The 20,275-nt window shown below is 36.0% G+C and overlaps 2 protein-coding genes across 2 annotated transcripts in view; one reads left to right on the plus strand and one right to left on the minus strand.

Moving 5' to 3' along the window:
* The first annotated feature begins 8,075 nt into the window (after window positions 1-8,075).
* LOC110095967 (transcription factor MYB105) lies at window positions 8,076-13,158 on the plus strand. The gene is made up of 3 exons (XM_020821701.2): window positions 8,076-8,669; window positions 12,483-12,670; window positions 12,770-13,158. The coding sequence occupies exons 1-3, from the start codon at window positions 8,491-8,493 to the stop codon at window positions 12,925-12,927; spliced, it is 525 nt and encodes a 174-aa protein (XP_020677360.1). The 5' UTR covers window positions 8,076-8,490; the 3' UTR covers window positions 12,928-13,158.
* A 1,963-nt stretch (window positions 13,159-15,121) lies between these two features.
* The window catches only part of LOC110100125, a 9,377-nt gene continuing 4,223 nt past the window's right edge, over window positions 15,122-20,275 (minus strand). The window contains exons 5-7 of the mRNA XM_028693581.1: window positions 15,504-15,570; window positions 15,320-15,370; window positions 15,122-15,207 (exon numbers count right to left, since the gene is read on the minus strand). Coding sequence (XP_028549414.1) covers window positions 15,122-15,207; window positions 15,320-15,370; window positions 15,504-15,570 — 204 coding nt within the window. The remainder of the gene's footprint in view (window positions 15,208-15,319; window positions 15,371-15,503; window positions 15,571-20,275) is intronic.

Consider the following 20,275-nt stretch of genomic DNA (forward strand, 5'->3'; position numbering starts at 1 on the left):
CTGCTTTAGGAGCTCAAGAGTCCGTCGATGGTAATGAACCAACTCAACCTTACAAATCTTGTAAATGCCCAAGACTTAATTTATCACAAGTTGAGAGTCACTAAAGATTTGAAGATTTTTAATTTTGACATTAATTGAGATCTCTAATCCAACTATTAGAGCTTCATACTCGGCTTTGTTATTAGTCTAAAGTTCATTCAAGCTGAAAGAAAACCTCATTATGCCTCCTTACGGTGGTATGAGAACAAGATCGATATCGACTCAGGTTCTTGCAATTTTTTTAAGTCGAGCAGGTTTAATCGATGATGCCTATCAAAGTACATCTCCCAGAATGGTAGCTTTTCATCTTCCTCAACCTGCATAATTTGTTCATCAGGTAAATCATCATTGAGTGGAGAGTATGCCAGGATAGGATGTGTGGGGAGAAAATCTGTCAAGACTTGTCCTTTCATCGTCTTTTGTGGAATGTATGTGATATCAAACTGTAGTAATAGTATTGCCCACCTGGCTAGATGACCTGTCAATATTGGTCTTATCATAGAGAACTTCAGCAGATCGATCTTTGATAACAGGGTGATTATGTGAGAAAGTATATAGTGGCGAAGTTTTTGAACTACAAAAATCAATAACAAACAATGCTTTTCAATAGGAGAATAATGGATTTCTGCTCCAATCAACATTCGACTGATGTAGTAGAGTGCATTTTCTTTGCCTTCTTCATTATATTGGGCCAATAATTTTCCGAGGGACTTTTCTAGTGCTCTCGTGTACAGTATAAGAGGCTTCCCCGTAATTGGTGCTACGAGAATGGGATGATTCAATAGATATCTTTTGATACTTTTAAATGCTTCTTGGAACTCTTCGTTCCACTTGAAATGAACATGTTTCGTCATTAATTTGGAGAATGGCTGGCACCTACCCGACATATTCGATATTAATCACCGAATGAAAGCCAGTTGTCCTTATAAGGAGTGAAGCTGTCAAAGGTTCCTTGGTGGTGGCATCTCCATGACCGCCTTAATTTTGTTAGGGTCAATCTCAATTCCTCGATGACGAATCACATACCCTAAGATTTTTTTGGAGGAGACCTCGAAGGCGCATTTGAGGGGGTTTATTTTTAAATCATATCTTCTGATCCTCTCAAATATAATTCTGAGATCTTTTAAGTGATCTTTTCGACCCAGACTTTTAACAATAAGGTCATCTACACAGCGCTCAACCTTCTAATGTATCAAATCATCAAATATATGAGTTATTGCCCGCTGGTAGGTGGCACTATCATTCCTCAGGCCAAAGGGCATGACTGTAACTGAAAATATCAATGGGAGTCCTTAACGATGTATGCTTTTCATCCTTGGGTGCCATCTTGATTTGATTGTATCCTGATGATCCATCTATAAATGAGAACATGTTGTAGTTGAACGTGTTGTCCACTAGGAGTTCAGATACAGGGAGTGGAAAATCTTCTTTTGGGCACACCTTATTAAAGTTTCTAAAGTCGATACAGACACGAATCTGACCATTCTTCTTTTTGATGGGAATAATATTAGCAATCCAATCAGCATACTTTTCTTCGCATATAAAGTCTGCTTCTATGAGTTTCTTTGTTTATGCAACCATCTGTTCTTTAATCTCCAATCTCATTCTCCTTGGAGCTTATTTGACGGATGCTACATCTGGTTTAATGGCTAATCTGTGAACTGCTACATCAGTGGATAAGCTAGGCATCTTGTCATATGTCCAGGTAAAGCAGTCCCTGAATTCATAGAGAAGTTCTTTTATTTCTTATATTTTCTCATCGGTAGGAGAGAACTAATGAAGGTTAGGTGAGGGTCTTCCTTAGTTCCCAAGTTGACCTCTTTTAGCTCATCCATAGTCGCTGCCTGTCTACATCTTCAAGCTCTTCTGGAGCAGGTTTGGCCTCTACGGGTTGATCATCATAATCATCAACTTCATAAATCTCTTTAGCGCCACCATCATTGGATTCAATTCTCCTACATGTGATTGCTCGGCAAGTCTCTTTTCAAAGGAATTTTCGTTTGATGAATCTGATACCCTTATATCTAGCTATATCCTTCTGTATAAATGGACGAGGATTCCTTCCATACCATAGGCCAAAATATGTACGAAGTTATCATTTAGTGGTAGAAACATTTATTTTCTTTCGTAGCATTCTTTGAATACCTTTGGTATTAAACCTAAGTAGCCTTATAGGTAGTAACTCTTCTGAATCAAGGAGCATATAACTCCTATCATTATTCTCTTCTTCATGTATTCCTGTAGAATGTAATACATTCCCTAGCACAACCCCATTTTTAAGGGGAGGCAGATAAAGGGTGGTGAGTTCTTCAACCTTATGCACCTCGTTCGGAATGATTTCCCTGAAGTGTTATAAGGTGATATGCGTAATTATGAGTACGCTATCTGAAATCGACAAGCTGTCCATTCTTCTAAAGAACACACTTTGTACCTTTTCATATAAATATGGTCGTAATCATAATCATCATTTGAACATTCAACATCCCTACTCCATTCATCCGTGGATTACCATACTCTTTGGGATTTTATAGGGGTGATATCATCTTCATCTGTGTCACTTCCTAGGTGAGGTATGTATTTCTTTTTTTGGGGAATGGTCGGTGCTTTGGGAAGAGTCGGTGTTGCCTTCTTTCTCCCCCATCTTTTTTTTTTTTTCACCTTTCAGTTCAGGTCGCTTCACAACCTTCGAGTTTAATGCTTTAGCCTCAAAAAACTCAAAAACTTTTTCTTCTTTCACATGAAGTATTGCACATCTTCATAAACTATTGCTTCATGGACTATAAAAGGCTAAATGTCACAAGAGATTCTTAATTCTTTTCCATCTTTGAGATATTCAATACACTAGTGTAATGCTGAGGGGACAACACCATATTCATACAAATACGGATGACCTAGTAGTGCCTTGAATGAAGTGTCTGCATTAATCATATGGAACTAAGCATATGTATGGAGCTCTCCAAATACAAGAGGGAGCATGAATGATCCAAGGGTCTTCTACCCTTTTTCGTTAAAACCATGCACCATCATCTTATCTAGCCCAAGGTGCAACACATCGAGGTAGAGGGATCTAAGTGCTTATAAGCTTATTAGATTTATTAAAGATTTGGGATTGATCGGGATTCAGCTAATGATTAACTTATCGTTCTCTGCAGTAATATATAGAGAACGATTATGGTATACCGTACCAAGCATCATGTCCTCCTCAGAGAAGGTAATGAACGACTCATTTTGAGCTTGCAAGACCTCCATCATATCACGCTCAGTAAAATATGTCTTGTACCTTTGGGGTCTTTGAGAGCCTGAATCAAAGTATCCTGAATGTCCGTAAACATTATAAAAGTGTCATATATACTGAGTTGTACTAGGTTCTTCCTCATATGAGATAAGATATTATAATCTATCCCCTTGGCTGAAGTGTTCTTTTCTTAGAATCTTCAGGGATAATATCATCGTTGATGACTATCTCTTTCTCCTTATCTTTGTTGGAGACCCCCTTCTTTGGCAAAGGAGGCAGTATATTGCCGCTTCTCAACTGCACTTGAGCAATCTCCTTTGATTTAGACTCATTTAGAAGCACATTTTCTTTAGAGTCATCCATTGTTGCATCAAGGGAATCATCTGTTGATTCAGAGTGACCACCCAGGTTTACATATCCCTTCCGAGATGCTATACTAGGGGTCTAATCCATCTTCCTCTAAAAAATACAAGTCTTCTTTCGAGCTATAGTCCATTGATGTCACCATCAGATAGGATTCAAAAGTGTCTTTCTTTTATCATTGTATTTGGTGCCACTGAGATGACCCAACGTGTTTATGTTGGAAGAGAATTCTCATCACCTTCTTCAGCTTCATCAATTTTAAGCTCTGGCATGAAGTCAGCGAGCTTGATAGGTCACCTCACAGTCTGGTAGTATTCATCAAAACTGTCAATAACTCTCTAAGTTACAGTCTTTTTCTCCGTAGGCATCTTTAGTTTAGTCTTTCTCTTAGAAGATTTTATCTTTCTAGACTTTAAAGAACCAGCTTGATTGGGGAGTTATTTAAAAGAAGATGCTTGTGCTGTAGGAAGAGCTTTCAAGTTTAACACTGGCTCCGTAGGAGATTTCCACTTTACTCCTAGAACTCCATTGAGCTGTTTCAATATTTTCACAGTTTTCTTATAGATCGCAGTCTCCCACTGTTCTTCTTGAATCATCACCTTTTTTATTCTTATTTCTTCAATCGGGGATATGGAGGAAGTCGTAACTATCCGAGTTGATTCCTTTCTAGAGTGAACCAGCACATTGTCGGACAATGTGAGTTCCCCCTTTCAATATTTTCTTTCAATACAATCCTTAAAAATATAACAATCATCAATAGGATGCTTGACTACCCGATGGTACGGGTAATAATTTAGGTCACAAGTGTGCTTCGACTCTTCGGGCCTCTTGCATTCAAGTAGTTCTAAACTCGCTTTCAATACGAGTCAAAATAATTTGGCAACACTCTCTCTCTTGAATGAATATTCTTCATTCATTTAATTTTGAGGGATTGGAACTCTCTATCACCAATTCCTATTTCCTGTCTCAGGCGTTCTCCTCCACTTTGGAAGGTTTATGGCCTATTATTTCTCCCGAGTATCAGCTTCAGTTGGGGGTTAGGGTTGTAGGCCTGCTTGGGCTTTTCTTCGTATTGCATCAGCTGCTTGCCTTTATCTATGTTATAGATCACCTACTTTTCTCTATCAGCTCTAGAGAAGAATGTAGAGTCAGCCTCACCCCTTCTAGCACCTGAGCCTTTAGCCTTCTTTGACTTATTAGAGTGATTTTCTAATCTAGACAAGTTCAGTTTCTCAAATTTGGCCACTCTATCTAACAAGTCTTGAAATATGTTGATTGTTGCCATACATATGAAGGATTTCATCTTATCATCAATATTGCCCATTAACAACTATACGACATGCTCTTCTTCAAGTTGTTGCTCATATTTCATGCTCAGGTTACGCTAGTGAGTTATGTATTTTGTCACTGATTCTTCCCTTTTTCTTTTATCTAGAGTAAGGTCAATGATTATTATCTTCTTTGTTACACTAGCGAATCTCTTCATAAACATAGTTTCCAATTTTGTGAAGGTCTTTATAGAATTATTTGGTAGTTCAGCATACCATTCGAAAGCAGTTGCTGTCAAATTGCTGACGAATTATCAAAAGAGTAGGGCAGCATTTGCCTCATGTGTTCCCGCAGGTTGCTTTAAACTATGACAGGTGCTACCTGGAGTTGTTATTATCATTGAAAGTGTTAAATTTTGGGACCGAATATCCTTTCGAGTACGGTAGTTGGTCGTATTCAGCAGGATACGGACGACCTTTGCCCACCAACTTTTCTGCTTGATCAACGGCTATAATAGCCCTAATATTTTCTATAATTATTCCTTCCAACTGTTCAGTAGTCATAGGCTCAGAAGTACTTGCTATGTTCTACGGAGTGGGTTGGCGGGTAATATTATTGATTTCATTACCACCTTCAGGGGTACCACGTACTCCTAAAACTTAAGGCATTTAAAAGTTTGGAGGATCCGGAGGAAGATTGGGCATAGAGCCAACTATAGCATTTCTCTGCATCATTGTCGCCATTTGGGTTATCACCTCAGTCATCTTCTTATTTAACAGTGAGATTTCCCTGTCCTTTGCTCTCATTTGTCGTCTCATATATCACCGTATTTCAGCAAGCGTGATGTCTTTGATATCAAAAGGATTCTCCTCTACTTCCTTCACTTCCTCTTCTCCTTGGGAACGGTCACCTCTGCCAGTGGTGGACCCATCTCTGTGGCAGCGTTGATATACTTTCTTGGGTGGCGGTTGCCAACGACTGTCATTTTCATCATCATCATAATTGGCTCCATCATCGATGTCTATATGTGTCACCATATAGATAACCTTCATATACAATGTGTTATTTATTTCTTCCAATTATTCTTCTAGGTTTTCCTCCATATATTCTTCAATATTTTCTATATTTCTTCCCATTCGATATATTTTTCCCCTTCTTTTATGTCTTCTTCCCCTTCCTTTTCTAGTACTTGGATCTCCGATCGAGCGGCGACGTAGATCTATGGTTCCTAATTAGGAAAGGAGATTTCTTCGACCAGTGGCCTGCGATCGAAGTTAGTCTCTTCCTTTGAAGGGTATGGAGAGCGATGGGATCCCCTAGAGGATTTTCCAAGGTGTTGACCGTCCGGAGGGGTGTCATTGTGGGTCCTTTTTGGGACCCATTTCTAATATTCTTTATAGGCGGGGGTAGATCTACGAGAAGCTGCACCGGATGTCATGCCCAGCTGAATGCCTCTTTCTCTTCTATCTCCTCTTTCTTCTTTATGGGTTTTAGCCTCTAAATCAACTTTCCTTTCTGCCGGGACCTTTCAGGGGTGGATTCCCAAACATGCAATTCGGGTGTCATACCTCAATGTTCACCGTATGAGATATACTTTCTTTCCTTTATTTTCACTACAATAGATAGGCACTCTCTTGGCAGAACTCTTCTAGTCTCGTCCACTTGTAACTTCTCTTCTTCATCCCTTTCTCTTTCACTATTTTGAAAACTCGGTATACCCGAGCTGAAAGAGTCTCAGACTCTTTCGTCCTTGGAGGAATTGGTGTTTCAAGTCATTGATCCCAAAAAGATTGCTTTAGCTCTCTAGTAGAGCTATTTCTCTTTACCCACTTCAGGTTTGCAAATCCATTCCGAATTGGAATGGTAGCTTCAGACTCTTGGGAAGGTAGGTTTGAAGGGTGTACCAGCACCAGTTGCTGCTGAGCTCGGAGTTCAGCATTCATCTTCCTTCTCTACCTCCTTGTAGGCCTCTCTCCAGATGAGAAGGCTTCAATATTATATTTCCCAGATGCAGATAACACGGTTGACAGGGGTGTGGTGTTTGTAGTCACCACAGAGACTCTTCCACCATTCACAATCCTCCTGGTGGTCAGGGCCTCAGGCAGTGATAGCCTCTCGAATACAGAAACCTTCTTATAAGAATTTTCATCAACAGGTCATTGTGCCAGCAGATGCACACGATGAGTGGGAGCTTCATCAGCATTGAGTCTCTTGGCAGACCTCTCAGCATTCCCGTCATTCGTAGAAAAGGTGGCAGTCCTTGTAACTGCTGCAGGGAAGTCAATGCTACTGAACTGGATGGTAACCCCGGTATTCCAATGTTAATGATCGCTTTTGTCAGTTGAATCCTAGCTCCTCGTCCCAGCTGGACGGTCATCGGGATGTTCTGTAGATCCATCTATATAAATGAAAAGCAATGGTTAGTAATCAGAATTTGATACATCACCCCATACTTTCAAAATGTAGAGACTTGCACAGAATACAAAAACAAAAATGAACAAAAATAATTAACATAGCAAGCAATAAAAATAAATTTAAAAACTTTGTTGAATGCCATATGAATTTTTTGAATTATCATTTCAAAAAATTCAAAGCTTTGATTCGTTAAACGATCATTCTGAAAGACTTAAAATTTTGAGTATGAGTTGATATGGTTGCTACTATAACACTGAGATGAGTAGCCAAAGATGAAAAAAGAAATCATTCCCCATCGAAGTCGCCAAAAATCTGTGGGCTCCAAAAGTTCGGCCCCAACCTTCGCCCGCTTTTCGCTTTCTTTTTTTGGCGAGGGGGAGTTTTAACGAAATTAAGTTCCGGGGTAAATTTTGAAAGGCGGATGGACTTGTAGATAAGACACTACCCAGAGATTTTGCCTTCATTTTGTGAGGACTTTATGATCTGAGTTCTGAATTCCTATAGGCGCAAGCCCCTATAGTTAATTATCCCTCCCAGTAACGAGAGAGGACTTTGGATTAAGGATAGTCGTTAATCAAATACGTTGTATCCATAGATACGTAGTATTAAGCATATAGTTGCAACATTGGGCATTGGTATTTGAAGAGTTTGGAAATGGTCGAGAATTTGGAGATTTGACATTTAAAATTTGAAATTTCACTTTCTCTTAAAGAGGATGATGGAGGGATGGATGATAGATTCGATTGGAGCAGGGTCGACTGCTGTGGGTCGCACGATTAGGAATGAGGGAGGTAGGTCGGGAGCACAGAGGTCAGTAGCTAGGGGATTTCGCATAAAGAGAAGGGTCTGATCAGGACTATAGCAGAAGATCTGAGGGATTCGGCTACAGGTTAGGAAGAACAACTTCCTCTTTTCCTCTTTCTCTCTCTCTCTCACTCTTTATATGTAAAACAAAGAGTTTGGGTTGGCTAGAGTAGAGAAGGCGACAGGGAGGCGTTGAGGGATTTGTCTTGGGAGATCGGAAGAAGATAGGGCTTGCTGTTTGCGAACAAGGGATGAAATTGGGACTTTGGTTCGGTAGTTGAAGGCATCTATAGTGGAGGTGAAGACCAGAGTTGGTGGTCTGCAGAGGTTTCGCTTGGGGTTCGGTCGCAGGAGGGGAGATTGGGATGCAGGCCGGAGGTTTGTGCGTGGGAAAGGCATTGAAGCTGCTTGCGAGAGAGAGAGAGAGAGAGAGCGGGCTCGACAGAGGTTCTTTTGCCGTTGTTTTAATAGCGAGGGCAAGTGTACAATCGCAGGATTCAAGCAGAAATTGTGGGATGCGATGTAAACGGCGCCGAACCGACAGGTATGCGGAATTTTTGTTCTCTTTTTTTTTTTGTTTTTTATTCAGAGGTTAATAACACAACACATATAATACCTCCAAATCTTCAATGCAGAAATAATAGTTGCTAACTCTAAATTATGAGTTGAGCAATTCTTCTTATTGGATTTCAATTGCCTAGATGCATAGGCCACAACTGTCCCATTGTGCTAAAGCACGCACCCTAAACATCTCAAAGATGCATCATTGTATTCTTGAAATCCTTCTATCTCAGATGAAATAATCAGAACAAAAGCTAACACCAGACATTAGTTCAATCTCAAGAAACTATCTTCATATTCTGGTGTCCAATGAAATGGAACTGCCTTCTAGGTTAGAAATAGCAATCTAAGAATATCCCTTAACAAATTTTTAATAATATCTAGCTAAACCTTAAAAAAACTTTGAACCTCTTTCAAAGACATCAGTCTTGGCCAATCAACCATAGCCTGCACCTTCTGAGGATCTACATTGATTCCTTCATTACGGACCATATACCCCAAAAATGCCACTGAAGTTAATCAAAACTCACACTTCAAAAATTTTACTACCTCAACTTCTCCAAAGTCAATCTTGGATGACCAATATGCTCCTCTTTAGACTTAGAATAAACCAAAATATCATCAATAAATATAATGATAAACTGATCTAGATACTCCTGGAAAACCCGATGCATCAGGTCCATGTATATATATGGTACATTTGTCACACCAAATGACATCACCAAGAACTCATAACACCCATATCTTGTACTGAATGCTATCTTTGCATTATCTTCATTCTTTATCCTTAACTAATGATAACCTGATCTAAAATCAATCTTAAAAAAGCTAGCTACACCCTCTAACTAATCAAAAAACTCATCTATCATGGGAAATGGAAATTTATTCTTAGCATTTATCTTTTTTAGCTCTCTATAATCAATACGCATTCATAACGATCCATCCTTTTTCTACACAAATAACACTGGAGCTTTGCATGGGGATCCACTCAACCAGATAAATCCCTTCTCTATCAGATCTTATAACTGCTCCTTCAACTCTTGTAATTCTCTAGGTTCCATTCTATATGAAGCCTTCATTATCGGAGTTGTACCTGACATTACTTCAACTTTTGTTTGGTTTAAAGGAAATACTTGGAGGTATTTAGTCTACATATAGAAAACATGCCTTGATGGTTTTAAAACTGTTAAGAATTTCTAGAATAGGTGTTTGAACTGTACAAATGGCTGCGTTCTATGTAATGATCCTGAAGAGAATAATAGCCATTAATTTTCTGAATGTTCCGATTCCATATTGCTTGTAAGAAACCTTCTGCCTAATGAGAATTTCTTCTTGATGGAGCCTCTCTTATCAGGTTCTGGAGCATAGTAAAGTCTTTCATCCTTACAAAACTATTAGATATGCCTATTTGCTTATAGTTGGTTTTTTAATCTCTAAGATTTGGCAGGAGACGATTAACGTGATGCAAAATTTAGTCTCATTTGAGGCCTCAAAGGCTTATGATTTTCTATTAGATATCAAGCTGGCCTCAAAGTGGCTGCTAAATGATGAAAATAAAAAATCTGGAATGAAATTATAACGGAATCCTTTCAAAGTTGGATTTGTTATTAAATGAATATGAGAATTATACTATGACATATGTAATTTCTTAAGAACATGGAGATCTTCCAGTCTGTTTTTTTTTTTCAATATATACGGAAAAATTTGGCCTTTTTTTCCTTATTCTGTCTTTTAACTGTCCGCTCCTTAGCTTTTCTATGTTAATTTGCATAAATTTCAACGATTTAAAAGAGAAGTTTACATGAAATTTCCTTTCTGAAGAAGGCATGCCAAGCTCATGTAAATTGCAAGATCTTCATTATTCACAGCAAAAGCTTCTAATAAATCATAAGAAATCCAACAAAAAAGGATAGATGTCCTTTGTAGGTTCCAAAGATCTCAATCATGGAAAACAGAAAGATTTCCATAGTCTCACAAGCCAACCTATTAAGCATTATTTAGAAGGTCCTCTTTGAAACCTAACATATATTGGAACATATTATTTGGCTTTGACTAATAAATGATAACTAAGGCTTCGTTTGGGACAACTTTTTTATTACTTCTTAAAACGGAGTTTTAGTACAAAAATTTTAATTTTTGTACTAAAACTCTATTTTAAGAATCAATAAAAAAGCCGTCTCAAACGAAGTCTTAAACTTCAATTGTTAGGTATGATTAAGGCTTCGTTTGGGATGACTTTCTTGTTGCTTCTTAAAGCAGCTTTCTAGTACAAAATTTTAATTATTGAACTAAAAAGTTACTTTAAGAAGCAGCAAAAAAGCCGTTCCAAATGAAGCCTAAGTTGTTCAGCTAAAGTGGCCAAGGCTTGCTTTGGTTCTGCATGAGAGGTTCATTTAGAATTTCACCATTTTGTATATGCATTTTCTACTTGTTTCATAAGCATATGGACAAAGCTTTGATGCAACTTATATTGATATGAGCAAAGATAATTTTATTTTAAACATAACAACGAAAGTATAACACATCAATTAGAGAGCATAATTTGGATTTGAATTAAAACTTTTCTTAGATAATAACAATCTTAGCATATTTTACGTTAGTTTTTTATGAATGCTAAACTTTAGCAATTTACAAATTTGTCCACTCATCATTTTTACTAAGGTCCATTAATATTAGGGGGTTTACATGCATGCCATTTAATTTCTATGTATTTAATATATCTAATAACTAAATCTTTATATTTACTTATATAACATCATAGTATCTAAATGACATCAAAAGATGTACAAGAAAATGAGTATTACACTTAGAGAAGTTAATGTAAATGATATTTTTTGCCATTTAGAGATTAGAGTGTACATACAAAAAATAAAAAGATTATGATGTTAGATATGAAAATAAATATCCATATTATTAGTGGTTTGTATGTGTTTAGCTATCTATTAATTAATAATTAAAGGTATAATGACATTGTTGATGCAATAATTGATGTTGGGACTACAAACTGGACCACTACATAGAGTCCTTTATTTTGTCTGCGACATTCATTAAATTCTAGTTAGTTGTAGGCCATATAATGCTTCTTTGTGCTGATATATTGAACTTTCTTAAAGTTTATCTTTTACTGATAATTCCATAATATTTATAAGTGCTGTGGTAAGCAACTTTTAACAGCCGTTGCATCGAAGGCTACATCAGCAAAGAAAAGGTGTTGTCTCGTGAACAAACATAACAGAAGTGATTGATGGATGCTTCTAAAAAACATTTGTTTGGTGTTATTAAAATCATTTAGGTCTCTTCACAACAAGCTTTTGATTCCATTAGCATAGTTATAAATATTCTATGAAAAGAAAAAAAGAAAAAGGGGGACTTACATTCAGATTACATACATATCTGTAAATATAATAATTCTTTTTGGTATGTATGTAAACCCTTAGATGCAGCTACCAATGAAAAGGTACAGATTTTGACATTATTTCCTTAATCAATCTTGTTTTATTGTTAATCATTTTACATAATATTGTTCTAAATTATTGGCTTCATTCCTCCACTAAAGGTAGTGAGACATTAAGGCTTCGTTTGGGACGATTTTTTTACTGCTTCTTGAAGCAATTTTTTTAGTATAAAAGTTAAAAAATTTGTATTAAAAATATACTTCAAGAAGCAGAGAAAAAGCCATCCCAAATAAAACCTACATCTCCATCCACTATAGTTCAATAACATCAAAGATTAGCTTAGATCCCACTCACTTACTTAACTTCAAACTTCAAACTTCATTGCCCTCATAAACCACCAGACTTTCTCAGGAATTTTCTCAATCACTAGCTTGCTTCGCCGCTCTAAACAAATCTCAGAATGGTAATTCATTCATGTTGTCTGAAGCAGAAGTTAAGGGATTATGGTCTCCTGACGAAGATGAGAAGCTCTTCAATCATGTAATCAGATTTGGTATTGGTTGCTGGAGTTTCGTACCTAAGAGAGCAGGTTAGTTCACTCTAATAACACTACAACTTTACTATTCAATTTCATGAAATGAATTTTATCAAATTGATCAAATCCTATTCTTTGATATATTTGATTCAGGGCTTCAGAGATGTGGAAAGAGTTGCAGGTTGAGGTGGATTAATTACCTGAGGCCAAATCTCAAGAGAGGATCATTCTCACAAGATGAAGAAGATTTGATCATCAGTCTCCATGAAGTCTTAGGAAATAGTGATGAGGACATTGACAAATGTTATTGATAAGTTTATCGACGTAGATCAACGGCTACGATTCACAGTCTTTATTTTTTATGCATTTATGTGTTATTTATTTTCTAGTTCCAGTTGTACCCTTTTACTTGAGTTCATTTGAGTTGTAGCCCAAGGGACATTCAAGCCTTTTCCTTTATTTTAGTTGGGGTCTATATATTGATGCCTCATATATTGTAATGAGAATGATGAATGATAATGAAAATCTCTTATGTTTTCTTCTTCTTCTTGTGTGAGCACTAGTGAGAAGGGAGAGAGAGCCCGAGGCGAGGGCTAGCGCGATATCCACCAGTCATTGGAAGGGTCCACGGCTCGTGGTTAGTTTATTTTATTTTATTTGTGCTTTTCTCTTCTTCTTCTCCCACTCCATCCGCCGGCCCCTCCTTGCCCCTCCACCACCGATTGCTTTCCCCCTCCACCCAATTCCTCCCATAACTCCACCACCCCAAGTCCACCCGCCTACCTAACTCTTGGCCACCCAACCCGACGCCAACCCCACCCACTATATCCTTGGCCGCCGGCCCCCCCTCATCACGCCAAGCCATTAAGGTGAATCCAATCATCATATTGATTCCCTAAATTGGCTTAATCAACAAAGGGAAGGAATTAGAACCCTTTTGAAATTCAAATTTGAATTTCAAAAACTTGTCATATTTGCAAATCCAAATAAGTCAAGTTTTCAAATTTGAGTCCAATCTTAATTTAATTTGGAGAGTATTTAATTATTTCCCATCTTAATTTGTCTTAGCTTGTTTGGAAAGTATTCAATCCCTCCAATCTCTCCCTCCTCCTCTTTTTGTACCCCCCCCCCCCCCCCCCCCCCCCCCTTCCTCTTTAATGGGCAATTAATTGTTTTCTATTTTGAATTCCTAAACCCTCCTTGAATTTGAATTTTATTTTAAAATGATTACCTCCAATTTCACTTAACCTAAAATTAAATTCAAATTATCAAAATTCCAACCTCTGCTTAACCCAAACCCTAGCCGCCTCACAGATCACGAAGCCATCCCACCCCTTCCCCTCTCTACCCAAGCCACCGGCCTCCTCCTCCAACCACAACCTTCTCTTCCCTCTTCCCTACTACCTTGCTCACACAAATCAAGGCAACCATGTATGGCCGATCCTGAGGTCGACCGCGGATTTTTCTTCGACGTGCAAGGAAGGACGGATATTCTTGGATCCCTTTTCTTTGAGGTGTACTTTGGCAACGACGAGACTGTTGACAGATACATCGACCGCATCTTATACCAACTAACATTATCGATTGAAGAGCACATTCAACCGAATCATTGGATAATCATCGGTCACTCACCGCCTCCTCCACCGCCGGTTACCTCTCCATCAATGAAGGTCTTGGGCACCATCTTCCTAGTGGTAATATCCTTTCTCGTATGGTTTGTCTTTTTCCGCTAAAGCCTAAAAGTGATTGAGTGAGAAGGTACTCAAGGTGAACCTCTCGTTATTAAGTGGTGGATTATGTTATGTGTATGTAACATTTACTATTGTCTTTTAATTTTGATTGGATTGTTCGGCTAATCTAAAAAGCGCTTCTTTGCCTAAGCAAGTTGAATACTTTGAATTCCTAACTCTTCTCTATTTGCAAGCAATAATTTTCATTAGCAAGTTTTAATCAATTCTTCCTTTTAATTTCTGAAGTAACTCCTAGTTGATTCACATCAAATAGGTAAATCTCACCAAAACATGGGAATTCTCATTACTACTTAACACAATTTCAAATTGAAATTACATTCTTACTATCTTGAGCTCGTAATGCTATTTTCTCAACAAACAAAACATAAATAAAAAAAAATTCTTATATATTTTCATAAATAATACCTAAATATTTATATTTACTTATATAATATCTTAGTATTTAAATCACATCAAAATATTTGCATGAAAAGTATATTTCATTTCAGATTAAGTTAATATTAAGTAAATATTAGTAGTATTTTGGAAGTTATTTGGAGATTTGATGGTTATATAAACGATAAAAATATATATATTTAAATACTAGATATGTAAATATATTACAATTTTGTGGCATGTATGTAAATCCCCTTATCATATAATTTCTACAAAAAAACTCCAATATTTAATAAAGTTGTATGTTACAGCAACGAAACCTACAAATCTTTACCAAATTCTCATAAGTTTGATCCTTTAGATGGTCTCAGATTGCCACTCATCTACCAAGAAGGACAGATAATGAGATCATAACTGAAGAAGAAACTTCAACAAAACGGAATCGATCCAGCAACCCACAAGCCACTGAATGACATCAAAAATGATAAAAAAAATCATAATTTCAGTAATGCAAATCATATAAATTCAGCAATCAAACCTGTCTTTGACCCCTTCCCAGCATTAGACTTTCAATTACCACGACCAATTCTTAACATATCTGCATTCATTGCAGCTTCAGAATTATTAACTGGTACAGAGAATTATTTCTATGGAGATAGCTCAATCAACAGTTTTAACTAGAACAGCAATATAGGGGCTGAGATGAATAGATTAGTGTCAATGATGCGCTGAACTTGAGCTCTGAGAGTTCATATTATTACAGTAACTTTCAAATGAAGCCATTACTGTTGCAGAATCCATCTGATGGTTGTATAGATATTCATCAATCTGAGTTTGGTAGAGATTTAATCTGATAAATCATTTCTGTTTTGCCTGAATGAATAATGGATTTTATGTAGAGGATTATTGTATGAATTCTTCTTAGCCCCAATTCATCCATCTAATATGTTCAATTCAGTTCCTTGACTTCTCAAATATGATTCGAAATGAATTATTTTTGGATTATTTTGAAATAGATTTGAGATGATAAATAATTATTTTGGATTAAATTTAAGAAATAAAAAGATTAAATTGCACAAAAAATAATTTAAGCCTAAAAAATGACTCCTCATTAATATGAGAGGGACCATTTTGACTGCTTTCTAATTATAAAATTTTATGTTCATGATGAAAGTTTAGCAAAAGTGAGCTATAATTGAGTAGAGAAGTGACATTGATTGTAGGAATAAGATGTTAAATTCAATATAATTGTGAAAGAGAATGATGTGATAGAGAATTTTTGGTATAAAATAATCAACAGAGATGCTATGTTTTGTACTTAATAGACTGTAATGATGATTGTGTTAATACTATTTGGTTGATGTGAGATGTTTTCTCTAATGGAATGAATTATAACCTTTGATTCAATCAAAACAATGAATGTTTTTTTCACCTTCTCAGAAGCATTGCTAACCTGCTAGTTTTTTTTTTTTTTTTCTTTTTCTTTTTTCTGATTTCCAATAAGATTTGGCTATATCAAACTTTTATTACCCACTGAGGTTTAGGGTGGTAGGTGGGCAAGCACGGTTGGGTAGCCCCATCCCGGGTTCGAATCCCCTCTACTACGACCTCGCCTCTTCAGTGGAGCAAAGAAAGTGTGGGCCCGATGCCAGTGGGTGGCCTCGCTAGGTTCCGCCAAGGGATTAGTTATGCCGCCAAGTGCTTCCTTTGGAGTGGCAGCGAATTGAATAGATACCCCAGTTCCAAAAAAAAAAATACTTTTCTCGATAGACTATAATTACATCCAGCCATAATGACTTATTCGGGCAAAGTAAATGAGCAAATATATGACTAAAAAAAGGTAGCATATAGTGTTGGAATTAGGCAAGAATCTAAGTCAAACTATTCAAAGAAAATAAATCAGAAAGAAGATCAATATATGAAATGTACAAAGAATTTTATTATGATGATTTTTTAATATGATGAACAAATAAGGTAGAAAAATATGATTGTGATGTATGTTGAAGAAATGATATGATACCATTAAGTTTTCAAGGAAGAATGCGCTACAAAATTTTCAAAGGATATTTTTTTTATCCAAGGCATCTTTGACTAGAAAAGAGGTTTTCAGGCAATTAGAAATTTGACTTATATATCGATTGGTTACTGAAGCAGGTTCTATGACGATAAGAATAATGTCTTTTGGTACCAATTCTCCTTTCATATATGACATTGATACGATAGGAAGAGCCAGTCAGAGCTTCTAATCGGATAACACAAATATAAGAATTTCATGAAAATTATAATAAGCAACTTAAAAGCCCTATGCATCTAAATGATTGTTAATTAATCATAAAAGTAGGTAACAAAAATAATTATTTATTACCTCAGTTTGGTCGTCATCAATTTAAAAGGTGAAAAGTAGATAAACATATAAGTTTATTCAACCATTAGAGTACGTGAGAGCTTTATGCTCATATTCTATTGGTTCAAAAGTTAATGTTGCTAATGACAAGTGCCTGAATTATAGCATAAAACTTATAATCATCAGTTGAATTATGATGCTTAGCCTCATTTAATGTCTTGTAGTTATAAAAAGCAATAAGTAGATTATCTTGGCTAAGGATGCCACCAATAAGCATCGCAAATAACATCAAATTCTATATAAAAGTCAGGAAGACAATGGTAGGGGTCTTAGGTATCATACTATTTGCATGTTTGAATATATGATGCCAAAGATGCTTAATATAAATTTTCTTTTTTTAGAGTGTTAATAAGATAGATTAACTTATTAATTGATTCTAAAACTTGCTTGGAGTTACTTTTAACTATTTTCATATCATATTATTTCAATTCAATATTGGAATGATGAAGCTCCCTTTTCTAGTTAATTAGTTTATTCAAATTTTATATATGAATAATTTAACATGCTAGATATCCATTCCAACTGCAATTTGTTTAAACTTCCATTTATTAACTTTATTTTTTACCACCACACACACACACACACACACACACACACACACACACATATATATATATATATAATAATATTAAAAATATTTAGAGCTAAATCAAGCAGACATCACAGATAAAATATCAAGGATTGATAAGGAGCTGTGATATTTTTCAAAGTCAATTTGTGTTCAATATATCAACAACATAAGTTCAAGAAATGACTTAAGATACATTCTTCCAAAATCTATTTAGGGCACTATTGAGTTCTCATCATGCCATTTTGATTGATGAATGAACCAGCTATTTTCACGAGCCTAATGAACATGATATTCTTTGTAACTAGATTAGCTTGTAATAATCATCATAGATGATATTCTTATATATTCTAAGATTTGATACAACGATGAGGATATCTCCAAATAGTTTAAAAAAAATTAAGAACATGAAAAATTATATGTTTTTTTTTTTTTTTGAAAGAAATGCCTCAATGCATTGAATACTAGAAAAAGAAGAAGAAGTTATTACAACTAAATCCGATCTAACGAATCAAATTCATCCTTCAATATATAAAAGAATGAAGGAGGAATTTCATTATTAGTTAGATCATTCCAAATAAAACTTTTTCTTAAAGCTAAATTAGCACTACAATCCGCTAATTTATTACAATTTCTAGTAGTAAAACTAAAATAAATTTGAATAAAATCTAAAATGAAGGATAACTTATCTTCAATTATTCCTTTCGATTTAAAGTTCCTCAAAGCTTGTTGAAGAATTTTGTTGATGTTGAAGTTATCTCCTTCAATAATAACTCCTTGAGCTTCCATCATCCAATCTTGTGTTACATCTTTAATCATGAAAACCGCTTGTAGTTTCAATTGTCTAATGTCCCAATGCACAAGTTGAGTTCCAAATGCAAGTAATAACCTTCCTTTTTCATCTCTACAAACTCCAGGAACTCCAGCTGAATAATTGTTGTTTAATGATGCATCCATATTGATTTTTATCCATCCGGGTGGAGGAGGACGCCAAGAAGAAAACAACATATGCTGATTGACATCCCAGTTTTTCGTTTGGATATTGATTACCGGTGTTACAACAGCCATTTATATAGAGTTGACTGCAATATAAGAATTTGATTCTTCCCTTCCTTCATGAATTAGCAAATTTCTGCTTTTCCATACAAGAAAGACTACATTACAATAGATGTTTACAACCAATGTATTCTTACCAAACATTCTTTCCAATTCTTTTAAACAATCATTAAAGCTTACAAATTGTGGAACTTGAAATCCCCATTTGTTGAGCCAAACAATTACCTTCTTCAATTTATCACATTCTCCAGCAATGTGATTACTATCTTCATCTTTATTACATCCTCTTGGACAACCGGTGCAAGAAATCAATTTTCTATGAAATAAGAACGTGCATCTTGGGATGGCTTTCTTGTACATTCTCCACCAAAACAACTCAACCTTTGGTCTTACCTTAACATTCTTTAGCCAATTCCACAATTCACAGTTTGCATCTTCTTTGTAGATATAAGCTTGTGAGATTGCTGCTATTGAACAACTAGTAGCTTTCCTTTTCAATTCAATTTGATCCGCTCCTTGATTTCTAAAGATGGGAGTTTGTAATATGAGATCAATTAATTGCTTTCCAAATAACATTTGTAGATATTCCAAGTTCCATTCTCCATCCAGCAAAAAGAAGTTCAGGTTGTAATTGTTAATTTCCATGTTACTAACAAAAGTAGGCCATTTGGATATATTCCTATACAATATCCAAGCATCATTCATCCAGTTAATAGAATTCCCATTGAAGATTTTCCATCTTACAATATTAGTAAGATATTTAGCTCCACTACATAGTATTCTCCAAGTAGAAGAACTTCCTTTTGTCTCCAGTTTCTTCCATAAATCATCTCCATATTTTGCTTTTAGGATGCAATTGAGTAATGATTCCGTCTTCATATAGAATTCCCAAGCAAACTTGGCTCTTAGATGACCCACTTTTGCAACCGCTGAAAAGAGACCTCTTCCTCCTTTTTGTTTTGGTTTACATAGTCCTTCCAAGATACATAATGCAAACCCAAATTCCCATTTTTTTTATTCCACAAAAAGCTCTACACATTTTATCAAACTCCATTAAGATTCCCAAAGGCACCAAGGAAAGAGTTGATAGAAAAATTAGAAAAGATAAGAAAGCTGATTTTAACAAGAACATTTTACCTTCCAATGAGATAAAATTCTTTCCCCATATATTCAGCTTATTTAAAGCAAATTCCATCAGTTTATTATAGTCTGAGCTTACCATCCTCCTTAGCGTAAGCTTTATACCAAGATAATTCATTTCTATAGCAGAACTGAATTTTAAGACATATTGTTGGCTCAAAAAAAATGGCACGAGTGCGCGAATCCCGCTTTGAAACCTTAGGATTCCATTTCCCTTAAGTCAGATTGAAATTAACCAGATTTCCCCTGAGGGTAGTGTCAGGGTTTATAGATCTGGGGTACTTACTTCCTATGAGTGCAAGCGCCCATAGTTAATTACCCCTCTTATAACGTAAGAGAGAACTCTCGATTAAGGATGAAATAAA

The sequence above is a fragment of the Dendrobium catenatum genome, unplaced genomic scaffold (genome assembly GCF_001605985.2).
Source record: "Dendrobium catenatum unplaced genomic scaffold, ASM160598v2 fragScaff_scaffold_323, whole genome shotgun sequence".
Classification (NCBI taxonomy): Eukaryota; Viridiplantae; Streptophyta; class Magnoliopsida; order Asparagales; family Orchidaceae; genus Dendrobium; species Dendrobium catenatum.